The sequence below is a fragment of the Euprymna scolopes genome, chromosome 15, assembly GCF_053919585.1.
Source record: "Euprymna scolopes isolate OS-2025 chromosome 15, ASM5391958v1, whole genome shotgun sequence".
Classification (NCBI taxonomy): Eukaryota; Metazoa; Mollusca; class Cephalopoda; order Sepiida; family Sepiolidae; genus Euprymna; species Euprymna scolopes.
In genome coordinates, this window is record NC_136496.1 from 49,139,210 (window position 1) to 49,166,383 (window position 27,174).

The 27,174-nt window shown below is 31.5% G+C and overlaps 1 protein-coding gene across 5 annotated transcripts in view; it reads right to left on the reverse strand.

Moving 5' to 3' along the window:
* The window catches only part of LOC145293821 (TAF6-like RNA polymerase II p300/CBP-associated factor-associated factor 65 kDa subunit 6L), a 313,860-nt gene that overhangs the window by 121,303 nt on the left and 165,383 nt on the right, over positions 1 to 27,174 (reverse strand). For all 5 annotated transcript variants that reach the window (XM_080140452.1, XM_080140453.1, XM_080140454.1 and 2 more), the window contains one exon: positions 26,803 to 26,889. In XM_080140452.1, the coding sequence (XP_079996578.1) occupies positions 26,803 to 26,889 (87 nt within the window). The remainder of the gene's footprint in view (positions 1 to 26,802; positions 26,890 to 27,174) is intronic.

The window sequence follows — 27,174 nt, forward strand, 5'->3', positions numbered from 1 at the left end:
CTAGTTTATCTAGATCAATTCAATGTGTGTCTGTTGCCAAATTCAAAATTTATAACCAATAATTCTAGTTTATCTAGATCAATTCAATGTGTGTCTGGTGCCAAATTCAAAATTTATAACCAATAATTCTAGTTTATCTTGATGAATTCAATGTGTGTCTGTTGGCAAATTCAAAATTTATAACCAATAATTCTAGTTTATCTTGATGAATTCAAAGTGTGTCTGTTGGCAACTTCAAAATTTATAACCAATAATTCTAGTTTATCTTGATGAATTCAATGTGTGTCTGTTGCCAAATTCAAAATTTATGACTACTAATTCTAGTTTATCTAGATTAGTTCAATGTGTGTCTGTTGGCAAATTCAAAACTTATAACCAATAATTCTAGTTTATCTAGTTGAATTCAATGTGTGTCTGTTGGGAAATTCAAAATTTATAACCAATAATTCTAGTTTATCTAGATTAGTTCAATGTGTGTCTGTCGCCAAATTCAAAATTGAAAACCAATAATTCTAGTTTATCTAGATAATTTCAATGTGTGTCTGGCGCCAAATTCAAAATTTATAACCAATAATTCTAGTTTATCTAGGTTAGTTCAATGTGTGTCTGTTGGCAAATTCAAAATATATAACCAATAATTCTAGTTTATCTAGATGAATTCAATGGGTGTCTGTTGGCAAATTCAAAATTTATAACCAATAATTCTAGTTTATCTAGATTAGTTCAATGTGTGTCTGTTGGCAAATTCAAAATTTATAACCAATAATTCTAGTTTATCTAGATTAGTTCAATGTGTGTCTGTCGCCAAATTCAAAATTGAAAACCAATAATTCTAGTTTATCTAGATGAATTCAATGTGTGTCTGGCGCCAAATTCAAAATTTATAACCAATAATTCTAGTTTATCTAGATTAGTTCAATGTGTGTCTGTTGGCAAATTCAAAATTTATAACCAATAATTCTAGGTTATCTAGATGAATTCAATGTGTGTCTGTTGGAAAATTTAAAATTTATAACCAATAATTCTAGTTTATCTAGATGAATTCAATGTGTGTCTGTTATCAAATTCAAAATTTATAACCAATAATTCTAGTTTATCTCGATGAATTCAATGGGTGTCTGTTGGCAAATTCAAAATTTATAACCAATAATTCTAGTTTACCCAGATGAATTCAATGTGTGTCTGGCGCCAAATTCAAAATTTATAACCAATAATTCTAGTTTATCTAGATCAATTCAATGTGTGTCTGTTGCAAAATTCAAAATTTATAACCAATAATTCTAGTTTATCTAGATCAATTCAATGTGTGTCTGGTGCCAAATTCAAAATTTATAACCAATAATTCTAGTTTATCTAGATTAGTTCAATGTGTGTCTGTTGGCAAATTCAAAATTTATAACCAATAATTCTAGGTTATCTAGATGAATTCAATGTGTGTCTGTTGGCAAATTCAAAATTTATAACCAATAATTCTAGTTTATCTAGATTAGTTCAATGTGTGTCTGTCGCCAAATTCAAAATTGAAAACCAATAATTCTAGTTTATCTAGATGAATTCAATGTGTGTCTGGCGCCAAATTCAAAATTTATAACCAATAATTCTAGTTTATCTAGATCAATTCAATGTGTGTCTGTTGCCAAATTCAAAATTTATAACCAATAATTCTAGTTTATCTAGATCAATTCAATGTGTGTCTGGTGCCAAATTCAAAATTTATAACCAATAATTCTAGTTTATCTAGATGAATTCAATGTGTGTCTGTCGCCAAATTGAAAAATTTTAACCAATAATTCTAGTTTATCTAGATGAATTCAATGTGTGTCTGTTGCCAAATTCAAAATTTATAACCAATAATTCTAGTTTATCTAGATTAGTTCAATGTGTGTCTGTTGTCAAATTCAAAATTTATAACCAATAATTCTAGTTTATCTAGATTAATTCAATGTGTGTCTGTCGCCAAATTCAAAATTGAAAACCAATAATTCTAGTTTATCTAGATGAATTCAATGTGTGTCTGGCGCCAAATTCAAAATTTATAACCAATAATTCTAGTTTATCTAGATCAATTCAATGTGTGTCTGTTGCCAAATTCAAAATTTATAACCAATAATTCTAGTTTATCTAGATCAATTCAATGTGTGTCTGGTGCCAAATTCAAAATTTATAACCAATAATTCTAGTTTATCTTGATGAATTCAATGTGTGTCTGTTGGCAAATTCAAAATTTATAACCAATAATTCTAGTTTATCTTGATGAATTCAAAGTGTGTCTGTTGGCAACTTCAAAATTTATAACCAATAATTCTAGTTTATCTTGATGAATTCAATGTGTGTCTGTTGCCAAATTCAAAATTTATGACTACTAATTCTAGTTTATCTAGATTAGTTCAATGTGTGTCTGTTGGCAAATTCAAAACTTATAACCAATAATTCTAGTTTATCTAGTTGAATTCAATGTGTGTCTGTTGGGAAATTCAAAATTTATAACCAATAATTCTAGTTTATCTAGATTAGTTCAATGTGTGTCTGTCGCCAAATTCAAAATTGAAAACCAATAATTCTAGTTTATCTAGATAATTTCAATGTGTGTCTGGCGCCAAATTCAAAATTTATAACCAATAATTCTAGTTTATCTAGGTTAGTTCAATGTGTGTCTGTTGGCAAATTCAAAATATATAACCAATAATTCTAGTTTATCTAGATGAATTCAATGGGTGTCTGTTGGCAAATTCAAAATTTATAACCAATAATTCTAGTTTATCTAGATTAGTTCAATGTGTGTCTGTTGGCAAATTCAAAATTTATAACCAATAATTCTAGGTTATCTAGATGAATTCAATGTGTGTCTGTTGCCAAATTCAAAATTTATAACCAATAATTCTAGTTTATCTAGATGAATTCAATGGGTGTCTGTTGGCAAATTCAAAATTTATAACCAATAATTCTAGTTTATCTAGATTAGTTCAATGTGTGTCTGTTGGCAAATTCAAAATTTATAACCAATAATTCTAGTTTATCTAGATTAGTTCAATGGGTGTCTGTTGGCAAATTCAAAATTTATAACCAATAATTCTAGTTTATCTAGATTAGTTCAATGTGTGTCTGTTGGCAAATTCAAAATTTATAACCAATAATTCTAGTTTATCTAGATGAATTCAATGGGTGTCTGTTGGCAAATTCAAAATTTATAACCAATAATTCTAGTTTATCTAGATTAGTTCAATGTGTGTCTGTTGGCAAATTCAAAATTTATAACCAATAATTCTAGGTTATCTAGATGAATTCAATGTGTGTCTGTTATCAAATTCATAATTTATAACCAATAATTCTAGTTTATCTCGATGAATTCAATGGGTGTCTGTTGGCAAATTCAAAATTTATAACCAATAATTCTAGTTTATCTAGATTAGTTCAATGTGTGTCTGTCGCCAAATTCAAAATTGAAAACCAATAATTCTAGTTTATCTAGATGAATTCAATGTGTGTCTGGCGCCAAATTCAAAATTTATAACCAATAATTCTAGTTTATCTAGATTAGTTCAATGTGTGTCTGTTGGCAAATTCAAAATTTATAACCAATAATTCTAGGTTATCTAGATGAATTCAATGTGTGTCTGTTGGAAAATTTAAAATTTATAACCAATAATTCTAGTTTATCTAGATGAATTCAATGTGTGTCTGTTATCAAATTCAAAATTTATAACCAATAATTCTAGTTTATCTAGATCAATTCAATGTGTGTCTGTTGCAAAATTCAAAATTTATAACCAATAATTCTAGTTTATCTAGATCAATTCAATGTGTGTCTGGTGCCAAATTCAAAATTTATAACCAATAATTCTAGTTTATCTAGATTAGTTCAATGTGTGTCTGTTGGCAAATTCAAAATTTATAACCAATAATTCTAGGTTATCTAGATGAATTCAATGTGTGTCTGTTGGCAAATTCAAAATTTATAACCAATAATTCTAGTTTATCTAGATTAGTTCAATGTGTGTCTGTCGCCAAATTCAAAATTGAAAACCAATAATTCTAGTTTATCTAGATGAATTCAATGTGTGTCTGGCGCCAAATTCAAAATTTATAACCAATAATTCTAGTTTATCTAGATCAATTCAATGTGTGTCTGTTGCCAAATTCAAAATTTATAACCAATAATTCTAGTTTATCTAGATCAATTCAATGTGTGTCTGGTGCCAAATTCAAAATTTATAACCAATAATTCTAGTTTATCTAGATGAATTCAATGTGTGTCTGTCGCCAAATTGAAAAATTTTAACCAATAATTCTAGTTTATCTAGATGAATTCAATGTGTGTCTGTTGCCAAATTCAAAATTTATAACCAATAATTCTAGTTTATCTAGATTAGTTCAATGTGTGTCTGTTGTCAAATTCAAAATTTATAACCAATAATTCTAGTTTATCTAGATTAATTCAATGTGTGTCTGTTGCCAAATTCAAAATTTATAATCAATAATTCTAGTTTATCTAGATGAATTCAATGTGTGTCTGTTGCCAAAATCAAAATTTATAACCAATAATTCTAGTTTATCTACATGAATTCAATGTGTGTCTGGCGCTAAATTCAAAATTTATAATCAATAATAATAGTTTATCTAGATGAATTCAATGTGTGTCTGTTGCCAAATTCAAAATTTATAACTAATAATTCTAGTTTATCTAGATTAATTCAATGTGTGTCTGTTGACAAATTCAAAATTTATAACCAATAATTCTAGTTTATCTACATGAATTCAATGTGTGTCTGTTGACAAATTCAAAATTTCTAACTAATAATTCTAGTTTATCTTGATGAATTCAATATGTGTCTGTTGCCAAATTCAAAATTTATAACTAATAATTCTAGTTTATCTAGATGAATTCAATGGGTGTCTGTTGGCAACTTCAAAATTTATAACCAATAATTCTAGTTTATCTAGATCAATTCAATGTGTGTCTGTTGCCAAATTCAAAATTTATAACTAATAATTCTAGTTTATCTAGAGGAATTCAATGGGTGTCTGTTGGCAACTTCAAAATTTATAACCAATAATTCTAGGTTATCTAGATGAATTCAATGTGTGTCTGTTGCCAAAATCAAAATTTATAACCAATAATTCTAGTTTATCTTGATGAATTCAATGTGTGTCTTTTGCCAAATTCAAAATTTATAACTAATAATTCTAGTTCATCTAGATGAATTCAATGGGTGTCTGTTGGCAACTTCAAAATTTATAACTAATAATTCTAGTTAATCTAGATGAATTCAATGTGTGTCTGTTGCCAAATTCAAAATTTATAACTAATAATTCTAGTTTATCTTGATGAATTCAATGTGTGTCTGTTGCCAAATTCAAAATTTATAACCAATAATTCTAGTTTATCTTGATGAATTCAATGTGTGTCTGTTGCCAAATTCAAAATTTATAACCAATAATTCTAGTTTATCTTGATGAATTCAATGTGTGTCTTTTGCCAAATTCAAAATTTATAACTAATAATTCTAGTTTATCTAGATGAATTCAATGGGTGTCTGTTGGCAACTTCAAAATTTATAACTAATAATTCTAGTTTATCTAGATTAATTCAATGGGTGTCTGTTGCCAAATTCAAAATTTATAACTAATAATTCTAGTTTATCTAGATGAAATCAATGGGTGTCTGTTGGCAACTTCAAATTTATAACTAATAATTCTAGTTTATCTTGATGAATTCAATGTGTGTCTGTTGCCAAATTCAAAATTTATGACTAATAATACTAGTTTATCTAGATGAATTCAATGTGTGTCTTTTGGCAAATTCAAAATTTATAACCAATAATTCTAGTTTATCTAGATTAGTTCAATGTGTGTCTGTCGCCAAATTCAAAATTGAAAACCAATAATTCTAGTTTATCTAGATGAATTCAATGTGTGTCTGGCGCCAAATTCAAAATTTATAACCGATAATTCTAGTTTATCTAGATCAATTCAATGTGTGTCTGGTGCCAAATTCAAAATTTATAACCAATAATTCTAGTTTATCTAGATGAATTCAATGTGTGTCTGTGGCCAAATTCAAAATTTATAACTAATAATTCAAGTTAATCTAGATGAATTCAATGTGTGTCTGTGGCCAAATTCAAAATTTATAACTAATAATTCTAGTTTATCTAGATGAATTCAATGGGTGTCTGGCGCCAAATTCAAAATTTATAACCAATAATTCTAGGTTATCTAGATGAATTCAATGTGTGTCTGTGGCCAAATTCAAAATTTATAACCAATAATTCAAGTTAATCTAGATGAATTCAATGTGTGCCTGTTGCCAAATTCAAAATTTATAACCAATAATTCTAGTTCATCTAGATGAATTCAATGTGTGTCTGTTGCCAAATTCAAAATCAGATTAAATCAATAATAAAGAGAAAGTGACTTTAACTTAAGTCGACGACCCCGATAATGGAATACAATAATTTATTTTGACATTTTGTCCATACAATTTGGACAAACCCACTCATTTATGGTGTCCTGCTGATCAACCCCAACACAACTGAAATGATACCAATTATCGCATGAGTCGCAACACACCATACGTGTTTTTCCATCATTGGCGATCGAGCATGTTGGGCAGAAGAAAGAGCCTCCTTCTCCCATAAATTCTGTTACTGCAGATTAAGAATCATATTTTACTTCTAGGGGATAAATACTTTTTAATGAATGAATTTGGACACACCCGTCCTTCAAAACTGAGGCCGAGCGGACCTTATGGTCTTAACTAATAAATAATTTAAGTACTTTGCTCAAACCCCAGAAGGGTCAGGACTTATTTGGTAATTTGATGACAATGATTTCACCCTCCAACACCTTCGGGGAGGCTGCCATCTTTAATGCAGGTGTCTACTTCTCTAATTGACAGTAAATAGTCATTGTGCCAAATGTCTAAATTTACTGACAAATTCATCCCTCAGTTCAAGGGAACTCAAGAGAGTATTTCTATAAAGAGGTCTTGAAGAAAGATCCTCCAAACTATAATTATTGATAAGTAAGTGGGGGTAATAGCTCGTTTGCAAAAGATGGTTAGGGAGTCCAAATATCAAGGCTTCTATCTGAAGCTGAAATAAACGTTAATAGCCTATCATTTATGGCCTTTTGGATGTCCGAAAGGGCGGTTAGGAAATCAAAATAACAGCCTTTCCTCCTACTCAACAACTTTAACAGACACTAACAGTTTTAATCAATCTTTCTCATGTTCTCCCATGCCAAGCAGAGTAAAGGAAAATGGTATAATGAACAATAGTAGTTGATTTGAAATGTTCTTTAAATTCATCGCAGACAAATACGTCTGACAATATAATACCTGACGCCAAGAATGATTTAGCATTGTCGGAATACACATGGGTGGGCACACCAAATAAGTTGGTGAACCTAATAAAGGTTAATAAGAAAGAGTGTGTGCTCATGTCTGGTACTAATTCCGGATGTATAGCATGCAAGGGGGCCTTGCATGGTAGAGAATTGATTCTCTTACATATAATACAGCTACGGAGAACAGATTTCAACACTAGGTGGGGGTTCAAAAACTGGATAGCCTTAATTTGTTAAGGGTAGAGTTTGCTCTCATATGACAACAATTTAAGTGAAATTTAATAATGACCAGTTTAGTCAGGTGATTATTTTTTCCTAACAGTATAGGAAATCATATGGGAAAATATCAGAGGTCTGCATCAGTCCCTCTTTATCTAGAAATAAGCCAAGGGTCGTCACCCTTGGGGGTGCAACCTTATTTGAAGGTTGTCCCAAATAATCCAATTCCAACGGAAATGCTTCATTTGCATATGACAAAAAAAGCTACAATTTAGCTCTTTTAAAGGTGTCATAATTTGTCACTGAATCTTAAAACTTTTTCTAACACATTAATCGCCTTAGGTAATGTGGAGAAATCAGATATTTTAATTGGTAAACGACGCTCGTCTGAACTAGCTTAATCTGAGAACATACATGTTACGATTTTTCTGTTATTGTTGTTAAGACAGGATAAGGGAGATATGCAGCAGCAGATGCTAACTTGATTAAGCCAATCTGGTCAGCAGATCCAAAATTTGAACACTCGTTCCAACTTAGAGGTTGTAATACCTCTGGATAAAAGATTCGCTGGATTGTCCGACGAAGGAACATATTTGAGTTTAGGGGTTATCCCAACACCTTTTCATAGATGAGGGAAGGAGATGTAATAGTACCATCTTCCAACACTTTACTTTGCAAGCTCGTGCAATTGGAATTGCAGGATTGAAGCTCAAAACTTGCTTCCTTTAACCTGCCACAGACATTGCTATAAACTGAAATCAATGAATCACTCTCACTACGAGTAGTGACAAAATTGTCAACATAGAAGATTTTGGAAATCATGTAAGAGGCTAAATCAGCCTCATATTTATCGACATTTGAGTATAAAACTCAGTATAAATGGACTGGCAATTAAGACTGTAGGTGTACAATTTAGCATCCACTCTAAGAAAAAAAACAAAATCTATTTTTATCTTGGATAGATTTAAATCGGATCTATAAAAATGCTTTACATAAATCACCCACTCACTTGCTTTTCCTAGAAGCTAGTAAAATATCTAGCAATTGTGCAGTGAAGTTGACGCCCAAGTAAGCTGCATCATTAATTGAAGTACCACCCTTACACTTCAAAGAGCAATTGAATACGGGACGGATCTTCGTAGTTATTCCTTGACCTTTCTTCATGTGGAACAGAGAAAGATTCAATAATCCTGCAGTCTTCATACTCCTTCAGGACTTGCATATAATTATCATACAATCCTTTACTACTCTTTGCATTATTCGCAGTGAGGGCAACATAATTGGATTCTACCTTAGGAAGTTTTTCAGAGTCCCATGGTAGATCGATATAATATTTGCCGTTCCTAAGAATAACAGCCTCCTTGAAGGTATTTATTTTTTCTTAATCAAGAGAAAACAACATTTTGGTTTTGTCAATAGCAATGGAGTCTACCCCAACAGCAGAATCGTCAAAAAAACATTTGAAGTGAATCTTCATAAGTAGTAATAGGGTTTAACATGCTATCAATTGAGTATGAATTGCATGTAAGTAGTGCTTTAATAACTTGATCAAAGGCCGGTAATTCTTTCTTAACCTTTGCCTTGAAATTCAAAAATTTACACCTCTCACCAAAGGGAATTATGTATTTGGGGAGTACATCATAAAGCTTTTTTCTGAATTATTATTATTATATGTATTTATTTGTATATTACTGAAGTACGTTGAAATAAGGAGTGTCATTAACTCTTATTGTAATTGCTATGCAGGAGTTGTAAAACGACAAAAAAAGTGTATATTGTGGAATTTAGAAGCAATTTCCTAAACATCCGCTAAAATTTTTATGTAAATGTTATTAACAAATTATTCTTATGAACTACTGGCAGAAAGATGAAATTCTATAAAAACAAAAACAAAAAAATATATATGTATTGCGTACATCGAAAACATTTTTTCTGTATGTGATTTTATGATAGTGTTCTTGTATAATTATTTTATAAAAACACTAGCAGAGGTTACCCGGCGTTGACTGGGTGATCGGCCCCCTTCCCACTCCGAGGGGTAACAAAAAAAGTCACCCCTCTGGATTTACATGCTTGGTGCCGGCCTCCCCCCTTCAGGGAGAGATAATCCCCAACCCCACCTTCAGGGAGGAGGGTGCCTGGAGGCTTCTCCCCCCCCCCCCAAAGAAAAAAGTCACCTCCTCCTGGCCTCTTCGCCCCCCCACCCTTGGGGGGGACACCGGCTCCCTCCTTTTGGGGGGAGAAACTGCCAAGCTCCCCCCTTTCGGGTGAGAAAATGCCAAGCTTCCCCTTTTGGTGGGGGGATGGTGGCGTGGCCTTCGTTATAAAGATGGCCGGCCAGCTGAAAAAATGACATCATCGCCGAGGTCCCAACAAGCAAGATATGTGGAACTCTTAGACTGTCAATAATGAACAGTAATTTTTACAGACAGCGTTACAAAACTTCAAAATTGGATTGAAATAAAGAACACAATGATTTATACTGAAACTCATCTAATATTAATAATAAAAAAAACACAAGTTGCTTGTTTAAGTATTATAAGCAATTGAATATTTCGTTGTATTATAGATTTTAAAGATTAGAATGCGTTCTTTAATTACTTATAAATTACATTTTAAAAAAGTGAAGGAACACGATTTGATTTGTAGTAAACTTGAAGTTTATTTAATATAATTAAATGAAAATTATGCATGTAAGATTATGAATATTTGAAGCAGAACACAAGCAAAACATTTAATATGAGTAATAAACAAATATTAAAATTAAACTATTTTTTTAATCAAAATGAATTTTTTTTAAATCAAAATGAATGTTTTTTAATCGAAATGAACAATATTTTTTTTAAATCAAAATGAATATTTTTTTAATCAAAATGAACCACAATATTTTTAAATACAAATGAACCACAATATTTTTTCAAAATCAAAAACAATATTTTTAATGGGTTTGTATTACTGTATACATAGATTCGAAAAAGTTGTCAAAAAACAAATATATAACAAATAAATGTTATCAAAGGCAAGATAAGTTACTTTTCTACCAAACTGGATATATTTTTCGTATTTTTATTCAATGTAACATGTTTATTCAGCTCGAAAACCATACAGTGTTTACCGATGTATTGGAAAATTCAAGATGGCGTCTGACTCCCTCTTAAACACGGTAAGTTTGGGAAAAGGTGTTATAAATAAAAAACTGGATAAAATACTGTTAAAAACTCGCTCAATATATGTTACCGTGACACAGCTTGACATATATTCGGCGGGTTTTTAATAGTATTTTTTCTAGTTTTTTATTTATAACACCTTTTCCATACTTTCCATGTTAAAGAGGGAGTGAGGCGCCATCTTGAATTTTCCAATACATCGGTAAACACTGTATGGTTTTCGAGCTGAATAAACATGTTACATTGAATAAAAACACGAATAATATATCCAGTTTGGTAGAAAAGTAACTTATCTTGCCTTTGATAACATTTATTTGTTATATATTTGTTTTTTGACAACTTTTTCGAATCTATGTGTACAGTAATACAAACCCGTTTTTCGAGCTGAATAAATATGTTACATTGTATAAAAACACGAAAAATATATCCAGTTTGGTAGAAAAGTAACTTATCTTGCCTTTGATAACATTTATTTGTTATATATTTGTTTTTTGACAACTTTTTCGAATCTATGTGTACAGTAATAAAAACCCGAAATGAATTGTAAGACCACGAGTGAACGCGCGTTTTTTTTTTTTAGTTTAGTTTCATATATATATATATATATATAAAAATAAGTATTTTTAAATTTTATCTTTCTAGCTTTAAAAAAAAGTTTTAAAATTTTATCAGCCGGCATAATTTATTTTTAAATATTGAAAAATTTCAGGAAAATTAATTTTTGCTAGATTTTTAAAACATGTGTGTCAACAGCTTAAAAAAATCGTCTCTTCAAAAGAACGTGTTTTAAAGAGGACGGTAGTGAACGTGTGCGTGTGTGCGCGTGTGCTGGGTAGTAGTACTAATAGTCTGTCCTTTGGAGGACAGCGTTTGTTTTCGTGTTGTGTGTACGTGTGTGCAGCTAGCACCAGAATGGCGGACGTGGTGGCTGGTGTAAGTTTCGTAATTTTGTAATTTGTAAATGGCAAGTTAGGAAAAAAATAGACCCTTCCAAGATGGACAATAAATCAGGGCATAATATTTTATGGTAAATTTAAGAACGTAGGAACCATAGTTTTTTAGGAGATGTGATTATTGGATTAACCAATCAGAAATCGTCTGTGGCACACACATCTCTGTTTTTATAGATATATAGATAGATTTCAAAGTAAAGAATATCAGAATGGAATAAAAAAAATAATAAAAAGGAAAAAAAATGGTGAAGATTTAAACCACAAAAGTGGTTTTAGCAGTTGGCCATGCTAACCACTGCACTAAACAGATAACTATTTTAAAATAGTTGAAAATTTACTAAATAAGTGGATGTGTGTAATAGGACGGGTGAATGAGCATGCACAAAACGTCACTATGTTTGCCAAGGTGTCATTTCCTTCAAGTTTGAACCAGATTTTGTACCACTTACCAATTGCTTTAACCAAGTAAATTCAATCTTTTGAGCTACTGCACATCATTCAACGACCATTCGTATAGGGGAGATACAATTTGAAAAACGGATACAGAAATACTGAGATTAATATATATTCGTACAAATATAAATATAAATCTATATCCATATATATATATATATATATATATATATATACATATATATACATATATATAGAAATATACATAAATATATATATATAGATATAAATAACTATATATATATATATATATATATATATATATATATATATATATATATATATATATATACGTAACTATATATATAAGAGGAGGTAGTAGTTTGCTTGAAGCAAATAAAGAAATATATAGAATTTTTTTGTCAAAGACAATACGGGGGAAAAACCGGAATTATGAAAGTAAAGAAAGAAAAACAAACAACTGTAGACGGGTGTGCTTGAGTAGAGGAGTGTCTAGCCTTTATTCGTCTATCTTTCCTCACCTCAATGTATAATTATTTATAACCAAGTTGCTGGTATGTCCGGTGTATGTAAAGTCCGTGGGACGTATGGAACTTTGATTAATTTCGAGAGAAAGGGACCTCTCTTTTTCAAAAGACAAAAGTGGATTCAAGATGGCGGAAAAGAACGCGACTGGCCTGCAGAATCAGGGCAGGATCAGTTGGGGGTAATTTTAATTTACTTATTTATTTATTTTTTTATTATTTCTGTTGTAAGCTTTGCTTATATATATATATATATATATATATATATATATTATTTTTCCTTTATTTTATACAATATTGTATAATTTATTATTATTATTACTGTTATTGCTATTGTTATCGTTATTATTATTATTATGATTGTTATTGTTGTTATTATTATGCAGACAAGGGGCCTCATTCTTTAAAATAATAGTATCGCAGTGAAGATTCACGTGACCTGTTGTGTGTGTGGGGGGAGGGAGAAGATAACAGTTTAAGACCTTATTTTATCTCTTTTAGATGTATTATTATTATTATATATGTTTTATATTAGTTTGTATTAAATATATATATATATATATATATATATATATATATATATATATATATATATATATACTTCTTTCTCCCGTTTTTCCGATGCTGTTGTTGATGCTTTTATTTTGTGTTCTTTTGTTTATAGTTGTTTTTTTTACTTTTTGTTTTGTTTTATCTTTTATGTATCTGTATTCGTGTGTTAAGGAGGTGATTCGGGCTTGATCTTTTGAGCATTAATGTTATTTATTTGTTTTATTTTGTAGCTATAATACTCTATGTTTACGTATATAGGCACTTATTGATATATATATATATTTTTTAAATATGCAGTACCGGGTAAATTATAGTGTAAGACAGATAATTCTGTTTGGCTTTATTACTTGTATCTTTCCTTTTTTTTTTTTTGTTTATTTATTTATTTTTTTTTATCTTGCAAAAGTGTGGTAAATATATACATAATATATATACCTACCACACATGCATAAAGGCCCGTATATAAATACACATACGCACATAAATGTATGTATACCACACGCACATACCATGTGTATACTATATTCAGTGGATTATAGTGTAAGGGAGATACTCTATCGGACTTAATTTTTTTTTTTTTTTACTTTCTTTTTATTTAATTTTTTCTTATCTTGCTGTTGTTATGAGTATCGTACTATTTATTAATAATTAATAAATAATACAATACTCATAACAACATATATATATATATATATATATATATATATATATATATATATATAAATATATCTATAAATATAAAAGCGAAAATGTATGGATGTATGGATGTTCACTTTTCCTCGATGTCCACGAAAGGCTTCTTTCAAAGAAACTTTTTAAAACTTTTCATATTATCTATAAATTGTAATATCTACGAATTATCCACGGAGCTCGCCTCTCTATTTAATTTTATTGACTTTCAAACGTTAATTATTCAACATTTCCCGCATCGGCACGCGTTACATTCGGTTTTCGGTATAAAAAAAGCGAACCTCAACTCTAATAACAGGCCCGGCGTCAAGAAAAAAATGTTTTAAAAATTGGGAGTTAAGTAGGACGTCCCCCAATATGAAAGGGTGGATGCGGTATTATGGTGAAAGAAGATACTAGCTGGGAGAAACTTTTGACTTTGTTTTGTCCTGGAGTGACAAGGATGACAAACGACCCCCACAATCCCTCCTTTTAAGTTGGCCATGTGCCTAAGTTTTTTGTTCATCGTTGATTTTGACTGTATTTTTAACATGAATAAAAGATTTAATATCTCAAAGTGTAGTATCTGTTCCGACAGATGCTGCAAGCTATGACTAGCAAAGACCATATGTGGGGGTAACCCCACATATCTGACCTTGGTCACTGAGGGGGCAACCCTTCATACCAACAGTTACTAATCCAGCTCCCATTTCCCACCTCTCGGGAGCTGGTCCCCCCTTTACCTCCCCCCTCCCTCCATCTCCACATTAAAAAACGGCCTTGTGCCTAATTTGCTCAGTGGGGAAGCAAATAAATACAACAGGCCCAGAGCCAGTTTGTTCAATGTCGACTTCGTCATATCAGACTGTAGCTTTCATTTTGAGACGAGGGAGCGGGTTTTTAAAAACAAACAAACCCATTTATTCAAAACTGTAAATATATATATATCTATATATATATATATATATATATATATATATATATATATATATATATATATATAAATATATATATATCTATAAATAAATATAAAATATCTATATATATATAAATATATATGTATATATATATAAATATATATATATATATATAAATATATATATAAATAAATATATATATATATAAATATATATATATATATAAATATATATACATAAAATTATGTACATATATAAATATATATATATAAATATATACAAATATATATATATATAAATATATGTATATATATATATATATAAGTGAAAGTGTCTGTCTGTGTGTGTACATTTTCCTACACAATATCTCTGTCAATTTTTAGTCTACAGACTCGTAATTTGATATACAGGGTACTGAGTTTGGGAAAATCTATGTAATCGGTTTTCGGCCAGAAATTTGTCTGTTAAGGGGTCAAAGTTCAACGATTTAACCTTTGAGAACTCTACCAAACTCCTCCAACAATTTTCGGTCTAAGCACTTGAAATTTTAGATATATGTTCCTTGGACATGGATCTAACTTAATACTTGATTTGAGCCCAAAGCAAGAAATTTTAAGGGGTCATAATAGGGATCAAATTTTAAAAAAACTGACCGTTTTTTTTTTTTTTTTTTTGCTCAGCATACACCTCCAAACACCCGGGCAATACCAGGCCGAAATGCTAGTGTATATATATGTATATATATATATATATATATATATATATATATATATATGATGAAAATAATGGAAATAGTATTCCGACAAAATAGAGAAATAAAAAGGAACAAATCGTATTATGTGTTCATCAACGTTTCATCTTTATTTCGAGACTTCCTCTGGATGAATGAGATTAAGAAACAAAAAATACCAGTACAAAATATTTGAAAATGTTTCACGTGCACAGTGTGATGCAGTTCTATTTCAGAAAACGGAAAAAGACGTTGGAAATTCAAAAAGGAGGGGGGAGGGTTGGCACTGTTAAAATTTAAAGACAGTAAATCAGAGTATCGAGAATTTCAACCGATCTTATAAAAAACAATAAAACTTGGATATCATACATTGAATACCACCCCAATGTTCTGTCACTATATGGCCTCCCCAAAACTCACAAACCAGATATCCGTATGCGCCCTATAATATCCGGTATCGGTAGTGCAACACACAAAATTGCACGTGCCATATCCAACGTTTTGATTCCACTACTGGGCACTATCAGAACCTCCTACATAAAGAACTCCAGAGATTTACTGAACAAAATAAAAAACATTAATGTACAAAACAAAACTATACACAGCTTAGATATAACATCATTATATACTAATGTCCCCATTAAAAAATGCTTGAATTTACTCAAACATTTTAAAAAATCTAACAGTAGCTTACCTTTTCCTCCCGACACTCTTATAAAAATCATTAGACTTATAACTAACATGACTTATTTTCACTTCAATAACAATTTCTATAAACAAAATTTTGGTCTTCCTATGGGTAACTCTCATAGTGGAGTATTAGCTTGCCTTTTCTTAGAATTCCTAGAATCTGGTCCTTTCAAATTCAGATTACCTCCAAACACAGAGTATTTCAGATACACTGAAAACATTTTAATTTTTCTTCCTGAAAATACCCGCATAAATATCATTAGAGACAAATTAGACTCAGTCGAACCTTCCATAAAGTTTACCTATGAAACAGAAAACAATAACTCATTACCTTTTCTAGACATACTTATTATAAAATCCAATAATAAACTATCCTTCAAAGTTCACCACAAAACTACACACAAAAATGATTACATATATTTCTACTCACACCATAATAATAAAATAAAAACAGGGATGATAATTGGGTTCTTCTTACGCGCTTTCAGAATTTGCAGTCCTGAATATCTGGACGAAGAATTCAAATACCTCACAAACATTTTGAAAACCTTGCAATATCCGACATATTTCATATTGAATGCTAAGAGAAAAGCCACACAAATATTTTCCAGAATAAATAATAATAAAAAATCATACACACCAGACCTTTCTCTCATAAACAGACATCTTCTTTTACCTACACACACCAATAATACAATAATCTGTAACACACTAAACAAACTAGAAATTCCTATCGTACAAACCACATCACTAACCACAAGACATATATTAAAAACTACGAAACATCTCCATAACAAACCAGTTTCCAATGGAGGTATATACACTATTCCTTGCCATAATGGCCATCATAAATATGTTGGTGAAACTCAGTGTAAATTGGAAAAAAGGCTCAGTGTACATAAAAGAGATATAAAAAATAGCAATTCTCTAAGTGCATTATTCTCTCATTCATTGCAGCATAATCACACCTTTGACTTTACACAGGCTAAAGTAGTTAAATTTATTTCAAACTAGCGGGGGTACCCGGCGTTGCCCGAGTGTTTGTTTCCGGGACGGGGGGGGGGGTAAAAATGTTATGGTAGGTAAGTAGGAAGGATCAAACCCGGAGTCATGAGTAAAAGTAGGAAAATAAAGTGTGAAAAAAAAAAAAAAAAAAAAAAAAAAAAAAAACATCTGCAACGTTAACAGTTCGGCCACCAAGAAAAGTCCATTCCAGTTGTTTAGGAAAAAAAAAAAAAAAAAAAAAAAAAAAACGACTACGGTAGACCGGCGCGAACGTGAAAATATAATGTGAATTGTCCAGCACGCTAACCACTACGCCACAGAGCACTGCAGCTTAGTTTAGTGATTTTAAATAACTTCACATGAAAGAACTACGAAGCCAAACCGGTGTTCTCTTCTCAACTGTTCCTTGTGAACGATCCCCAAACGGTGTTAAGTGGTGGCAGGGGGAGGAGGAATTTATTAGAGAGAAAATATTTTACCACTTCCATTGATCTTAACCGATTTTGGCCGTGACTTCTCAGCAGAAAAAGTATAGAAATCTAAGATTATCGAGGAATTTGAGAAATAATAAGCCTATAACACACCTCAGATATTGTTCTGCCGTTTGTGCATATTATATTTGCATGAAATATCTTGATTTTTAATCCTATTAAGGTCAAAATCAGACGTGAAAAAATGAGTTCATTTTATTTATATAGAGATAAACCGCGCCAGAGACTTTTTGAATCTGCGCTTATCGCAATTTCAAGCACAATTAAACAACGTGCAGGTTTCTATAACTTAGCGCCATTAATAAGTAAACTTTTATTAAAAGAACATTATTTAACTGTAGACACAGGTTAACCTCTCACACCATTCAAACACCCCCTGTAATAATTAACACATGATCTCAATCAATGAATTACATAAAAAACACTCATTTCATTTCTGTTACAAACCTATATTTGAATTTCAACAGATATATCTTCTTCTTTTTTTTTTTACAGTAAGAATATTAACTGCGTTCATATTTTTAAAGTTACATTAACGACTATATGACGTCACTGAAATTTCCCTCTTTTTAACAGCGCCAACCCTCCCCCCTCCTTTTTGAATTTCCAACGTCTTTTTCCGTTTTTCTGAAATAGAACTGCATCACATTGTGCATGTGAAACATTTTCAAATATTTTGTACTAGTATTTTTTGTTTCTTAATCTCATTCATCCAGAGGAAGTCTAGAAATAAAGATGAAACGTTGATGAACACATAATACGGTTTGTTCCTTTTTATTTATATTTATATATATATATATATATATATATATAGCCAGTAGAGTTTAGTTTCCTAGAAGTACATCCAATGAAACAATATGTGTTTACCAAAAGAGTGCTCAATGAGTGAACAGAGCAGGTATATTAAATTTATTTATACAAACATTAATGGCTACATATGTGCATACATGTTTCTGTAATCATCCGCGTTGGGGGATAACGTCTTCAGGCCAAGAATTACCGTCGAAACTGATATTTCAACCAAATACATTTTCCTATTTCGTTTGTCAAGTTAGAATGTAACCTGGGTGGGAGTCATAAAACGGTGAGAGGACAAGCGATGTCTTTGAAGATAATAAACATCTTTTTCATTTCCCTTTCCCCTTATCCAACCTATCTTTTGGTTTTTATGGCATAAGGTACTTGAGAATTTAGTTTTTTTTGTCTTGGAGTCTGTAAATTAAGAACATTTGCTATGGTCACTAAGTACTGACCGGTGCCTTTCAATCTACATCCATCCACACACATACATGCAACACACACATACACACACACACACTCACGTTAATACATATATTCAAAAGCGAATCTATGCTGTTCGTTTTTATTTTACTCACACACACGTACTGAAACTAGGCAATAACTCTAAACTATGCAGGAATAAAGTTAAAATTAAAATAAGGTAAATAAAACAAAAAATAAATAAAAATAAATAAAAATAAAAATAAAAACAAATAAAATATGAATAAACATAAAACACGAAAGTTATCTAAACGCCACATGTACATATATATATTAATATATCAATATACTTATAAACGCCTACACTTTGCTACACCCGCGCATATATACACACACACATACAGACATACATAGACATATAATGGCATTTTTCTTACTTCAGTAGCATGGTAACCCCTTCATATATGAAATAGCATGCTACTACACTCCAGACGGGTTTACTACAAACAACATTCGGACATCCATACATTCTTGTAATCTACATTGCTACAACAATCATATACGAAACAGCCTATTTTAATAGTTCAGAAATATATATACATATACATACATACATACAGATATACAAATACATCCATATACAAACATACACACAGATATATAGATACACACATATATATATATACAAACATACATGCATACATAAATACACTTATACATACATACTCACACAAAATACAGACATATATATATGTACCCTGCCTCCAAATGATACATCCAAAGTAGAAACAGACATGAATTCATTTACTACATAAATTCCCTTTTTCTATCAAACTCCACACGCATAGTTATATTTCATGGCCCTACCCGCTTGTTACATTTTCCTAAGTTGTAGGTTTTTTTGCTACGTAAAAATTTATAGTGAATTCAGCAGGAAGTTCATAGGCCTATCTTCATATTAAGCAAGCACTCTTTCGATGGTTAGGCAGATATACATAAGATGTATAACGATACAATAATAATATATAATAACATATGACAGAAATCAGAGTATTTAGGTTATACAAACTGAGTATACAAGCTTATATATTGTAGTACTTACGTTCATCTTTATTTATTCACCCTAATTTCTTTATTCTCTTTTCTTTCATTCACTCTTCATTCCTTACTTTCTTTCATCTATTTATTCATTTATCCTTTTTTTTTTTTAAATTAATTTTCCTACCCAGGTATATAAAGATCATATATCCATACATGCATACACCCAAAAATACCCATATGCATACATTATTACGAGGTTCATCCAAAACAATCTATTACTCGTTTGCTTCAAATATACCTTCATACAGGTACTTATTTAGGTTAGTAATATTGTAACTGCTTGATGAAGTAGAATATTAAGCGACTTACGTATTCCATACGGGTAGGATCATAGTTGCGACCTCACTTATCCTCTTGGGGGGGGGGGTTATTTGATGGGGGTTAGTTGTACTCATAGTTGTTCTGGTCTACTAATTTAGAGTTCTTTAAGTGCGTGTATTCTGAAATGTTTGCAGGATATAGCAGTTTCTTGTTTAATATTTAATAATTTATCCCTGTCTTTAAACCTAGTTATCTCAAGTTTTTCTGATAAGCATAATGGACATGGTGAGATCAATGAGTGGCAAGTATTGGCCCTCCTAATAATCTTCCATTCTATACTAGGTGTTTTATTTTCTCTTCAGGTTGAAGAATACCCTCCATCGTAACAACTATCCTGATAGCATATTATCCACCAGACGTGTTAATAGTATAAAAGAGGAGAATGAAACCCAAAAACCTCCAACGGTCTGCCTACCATATGTATGAGGAATCTCCGAAAAGATTTAGAGAATATGTGCCCCCTACAACATCAGGACGTTATTCAAGAGCGAGACGACACCTGGTACGAGTGAAGCCCCGCATGGAGGTGAACATGCAGTTGCAGAAAGGTTTACAAGGGTGAACAATGCCACCCCCTTAAAGTAAGGGTGGAAGAACACCGAAAAGCGGTAACTAAAGGGGAGACGGAAAAATCGGGTATAGCCAACCATGTCTGGATGGAGAGGGAGGACCATCGCCCCCTATGGGATGAAGTAAAAATAATAAACAGAGAGACCCACTGAAAAGTGAGAAAACTTAAAGAAACAGCTCACATGCTCGGACATAACAACCTACTGAGCAAACCAAGTGTAGAGCTGAATGCAATTTGGACACCTCTAATAGAGAGAAAACCTTGAATAACAACATAGGTTTAACATTAACAAAAACCAACTAAGAATTATCCTTGTGACATATGACCGAGTGGTCCTAGACGTTGCATCAAAGTTTACAGTTACCCAAAGGTGCTGAGTTCAATCCTGAACGAAGGCAGTGAGAAGTAACATTCAAAAAACAGAGAATCAACAACTATGTCCAATAGCCTAACTGGAGTCCGAACACGGTACCCCCGTAATAATAATAAAGGGTTGGGTTTGAGACTCCTAACAAACGGTTCCCCAGTTTGATACAAAACACCTGATGAAGGCCGGAGGGCAAAATGGCCGAAACGTTGTGACTATAACAACCAAGATGAGGAAGTCAGTCCGACAATCTCAATATACATGAATATATATATATATATATATATATATATATATATATATACACACACATACATATATATGAATATATATATCTTTAATATAAAGCTGAATGTGTGTCTGGTGTCTTGCTATTCTCACCTTCCTCACAATACAATATATTTTGTTCTTTATCTGATTATTTTAAGCATATTTGTACCCACAAATAAAGAGGGGGGGGGTTGTAGGCAAAAATATATATATAAATATAAAGCTCAATGTGCGTGTGTGTGGGGGGGGGGTATGGTCGTGAATAGGCTCCTATATGGTTGACTATTTCAAAAAACAAATTACATATAATGATGGAAGATGTATCGAGACACAGGAATGGCTATGTTTTATCTGGCAGAATGGTTCATTAAAATTGTGGGGTCTGCGTTTGCGCCTGGCCTCCATAGAATGGAAATAGGCACAAACTTTAATAAAGACTTTTCATATCTATCTGTGTAAGTATACTTTGATAATTATGTTTCAGTTTGAAGAAATATGGTATAATAAAATTATGGGGTGTTCGTTCGCGCCTGACCTCCATAAAATGGAAATATGTCACAAAGTTTAACAAGGTTTTTTAATATAGATCCACAGAATTTTGTGATAAGTGTTTCAGTGTGAACAGGTACGGTAAAATAAATTATGGGGTTTATCTATTTTATTTTTACTTTCATCATATTTTGCTTTGGTTTTGATACCCCCAAATTCCAAGCTATCTATTTACAACCCTTCCTTTTCATAACCTATCATACTTTCATAAATCTGAGTCCATTTTCTGTAAGCTGTTTTTGAATCCAGTCAACGACAGGTACTTTTGCTAGTATATGAATATGACCATAAAATTAATATACGAAAGTATAGATTTATGCGTAAACTTTAAGTATTTACTTCAAAAGTGCTCAATACGTAGATAGAGCTAGTTAGTAATTTATAAAATATATATATACGCGCATAAGCCTGACGAATCCTATAGTGGATGAAACGCCGAATATTCAGTGTAGCTTAATCGCCATATATATTTTATATATATATATATATATATATACATAAATAGACATATATACATTATATATATATATATATATATATATACACACACATGAATATATATATATATATATATATATATATATATACACACATGAATATATATATATATATATATATATATATATAGAGAAAATAAAAAAGGAACAAACCGTATTATGTGTTCACCAACGTTTCGTCTTTATTTCGAGACTTCCTCTGGGTGAATGAGATTAAGAAACCAAAAAATATACCAGTACAAAAAATATTTGAAAAAGTTTCACGTGCACAGTGTGACGCAGTTCTATTTAAGAGAAACGGAAAAACTGATGTTGGAAATTCAAAAAGGAAGGGGGGCTGGCGCTGTTAAAGAGAAAGGAAATTTTAGTGACGTCATATAGTCGTTAATTTAATTTTAAAACTATGAACGCAAGTTTATATTCTTATTGGGAAAAAGATATATCTGTTGAAATTTAAATATAAGTTTGTAACAGTAATGAAATTAGTGTTTTTTATGTAATTTATTGATTGAGATTATGTGTTAATTATTACAGGGGGTGTTTGAATGGTGTGAGAAAGTTAACCTGTGTCCACAGTTAAATGATGTTCTTTTAATAACAGTTTACTTATTAATGGCGCTATGTTATAGAAACCTCCACGTTGTTTAATAGTGCTTGAAAGTGCTTAAATAGAACTGCGTCACACTGTGCACGTGAAACTTTTTCAAATATTTTTTGTACTGGTATATTTTTTGGTTTCTTAATCTCATTCACCCAGAGGAAGTCTCGAAATAAAGACGAAACGTTGGTGAACACATAATACGGTTTGTTCCTTTTTTATTTTCTCTATTTTGTCGGAATACTATTTCCATTATTTTCATCATATATATATATACACATGAATATATATATATATATATATATATATATATATACACACATGAATATATATATATATATATATATATATATATATATACACACACACACACACACATGACTATATATGCATATCAAAATATGAAAATATATATCTATACTCCTATAAATTCGTTTTTCTTTTGTGTGTATTTATATTTATATAAAAAAAACCCTCTTTTCTATTTATTTAAAAAGAAAATACAATTTTCTTATGTAGTGGTTGTGGAATGGCATTCACTAGCAAAAGATCTAGCTTATTTGCATATTCTTTTAAACATTCATTTTAATTACTTCACAAGATTTCCAGCTACGGTATCACTGGAAATGTTTTCTCAATCATTAAACCATTTCTCTCCGATAGGTTCATAAGAGTAGTGCTTGATGGGCAGAAATCAGAGGCCCACAGTATTAATCCTGGGCCCAACTCTCTTCCTGATCTACATCAATGACCTCTCAAAACACATACTTAAATCATTCATTGACATCTATGCTGATGACACGACCATCAAAGGCCGTAAATGACAAAGTTCTCTCTGTTCTCTCCTCTGATCTTGAGCGCATGGTACAGTGGGTGAAGAGGTGGCTGGTCACTTTTAATTCATCCAAAACCAAACTTCTATCTTTACATCATCAATGCTCTGATCCCCATCTGGCATCAATTGAAATGGATGGCTCTCATCTTGGGGAGGCTCTATGTTTTGACAAGCTTCTGGGTTTGACCTTTACTCCTGATCTGAAGTGGAACACATACATCAAGTCTGTTGCCAAGGACGCTGAGAAAATGGTGGGATCCTTCTACCGCTCCAGAAGATATCTCACTACTGATGCAATTCTCTATCTGTATAAAAGCCAAATACGTCCAAGGATGGAGTATTGCTGCCACATCTGGGCAAGAGCTGTTAAAAACAGCTTATCCTGCTTTGATAGCAGAGTACAAAATAGACTTAGTGGATGGGGGGGGGGGGCTTTTCTCTCCCCTGCAGCCTCTCTCCCACAGAAGAGACGTTGCAAATCCGTCTTTGTTTTTATCGTTATTTCCATGGCAAGTGATCGTCTGAGCTCCAATCTCTCATCTCTACTCGCCAATCTTTCACAAGAAACGCCCATCTGGCTGAAACTACTATCAATAATTTTCCCCACTCTTTATCTGTGCTTAAATCAAAACGTAGATTCCATGACCAGAGCTTGTTTCTCAGAAGTGCACGAATGTGGAACTCTCTTTCGTTTGCCTGTTTCCCACCTGACTACAACTTCGATGTCTTTAAGTCCAACATAAACAAATTCCTGACAAACCGCCTCCTTAAGTAAGACACTATCAAATTTCCAATACTAATGATTACTACAATACTATCATTGATTACTGTACACACAATAATCCTTATCCCTGAATGGCCTCCAGGCCTTGATAAGTGGTGACCTCCATGTAAAAAAAAAAAAAATGAATTCCCTATTAGTTGCTTTGATTTTTTAATGGGATAATCATCTTTAGTTAACTATTACGTGTAATTTTACTCATGCAGATATTCTACATGATTTATACTTGCATAATATTTGCGTAAAAAGTTTATAGTAAACACAAAATTGTTTCCATATATACTTACGTATACGTATATATTTTTGTTCAACAAATTTTGCCTACCAAACTCCTCTTAGAGTTTTTAGTCTACAGACATGAAACTTCATATATAAGGTATTTGAATCCATGCAAAACTTTATATTTGGATTTTAGCCCGGGAAAAATTGGTGCAAAAGTGTGAAAATTTTAAAAAAAGAAATTTGCCAGGTGAAGGTTGAACGCCGGCATTACAAATGCATAACGTAGTAGCTATTGGCTCATGTTTTAATTTTTAGCCTTGCAGTAAACATGTTTTCATAGCCCAATCATTGACGACAGAGGCAAAATAAATCGTGAGCTGAACGTTTTGGTTTCGATTCTCGGTGGTGCCACAGGAGTCTTTTTTTAATACTTTTTAAATCATTACTATATATTGCATCCAATCTATCTATCTATAAAAGTGAAAATGTCTGTCTGTCTTTTCTCATTTTAAAAAAGTTGACCTATTTAAGGAAGACTATTATACAGAAAGGCATTACTTTACATATTCACACTTTTTTAATATATACATATGCACATAACCTTATGAACAGTACATAGGGCTCGAGCAAAGCCGGGCGGAACTGCTAGTATATATATATATATATATATATAAAAGTAAACGTGTGTGTCTGTGTGTGTACATTTCCTTACGCAATAACTCTGTCAATTTTAAGTCTACAGACTCTAAATTTGATATACAGTGTACTGAGATTTGGGAAAATCTTTGTAATCTGTTTTCGGCCCAGAAATTTAGCTATTAAGGGGTCAAAGTTCAACGATTTGACCTTTGAGAACTCTACCAAACTCCTCCGACAATTTGGGGTCTAAACACTTGAAATTTTAGATATAGGTTCCTTGGACATGGATCTTAATAACGTGATTTGAGCCCAAAACAATAACTGTAAAGGGGTCATAATAGGTGTCAAAGTTTTAAAAAAGTTGACCTCTGCGGTGTCTACCAAATTACTCTAGACAATTTCTGGTCTAAACATTTGAAATTTTACATAAAGGATATTCAGAGATAGGGCAAGCTTTTTCATTAGTTTTGGTCGAAAATTTTAGCTACAAATATATAAATCTATGTATGCATGTTTGCATGTCTGCCTAAAACTTTCGACAGAGGCAATCAAGATCAGTATTGTTTTGAAGCTCGACCCTTCAGACAACAAATATCGAAAAATTGGCTAAAAACATTAATTTCTTCACTCTCAACTAGGGAGGGGTCGCTTTTTTCGCCAATATTTTCGAAAGTTATCCCCTCTTTCGATTGTCTAGCTTTAATTTAAACCTATGTCACTTCCGGTTTGGCGGTGGTCGTAACAGAAAAGACGTTACTTTTTTCCACATTCATTTCCTCCTTCGCGGTACGGGTTCAAGCCTACCACTTTTTTTTTTTTTTTTGCTCAACACACCTCCAAACACGTGGTCAATGCCGGGCACCAATTTTCATTAAATAAATTCTTGGTCAAAAAAGTAAAATATGGATATTGATTACAAGATTTCTCTGCATTTGTTGTCACTTTTACTTAGCTAAACGAGCATTTTCTATTATGATTATCTTTTCCTTTGGAAATTGGTCACTAATTTCAGATTAAATAAAAAAAAATTTAAGTTTTCACCCCCAAACAAATAAAATAAATTGAAGGGAAAAAAAGGGTACATGTCTGTATTTCCCACTAACTAGACTAACATTACAAATTAGAGGAAAATCATAATAGGAATGCACTCACCTGCATATCACTTGTTCGAAGGGCATCATTAATATCTTCTGTTGTCAAACGTCGTCTCTTTGCATGTTTCATATATTCAAGGCTATTCTATAAAAAGTTGAATACAAAAGGTTTTATTTAGTCTTCAATAAAAATGTATAATGGAATTATTTTAAACGTTTTTCATAAGAAAGGCTTGTATAATAATTCATTCCAGGTTTTGTTGTCTAGGCCTACTTGAACCAGAAAATGCTTCTGCAATTTGTAGGTTTTCTTAGCCCTATCAATAACCTCTCATTATAGCATTTTCAACATCCCTCTGGTCTTGTTCATTTACTGTTAGCACTTTGTCATTTTGGATGCAGTTCTCTCCAATAATAACCATATTTGTCT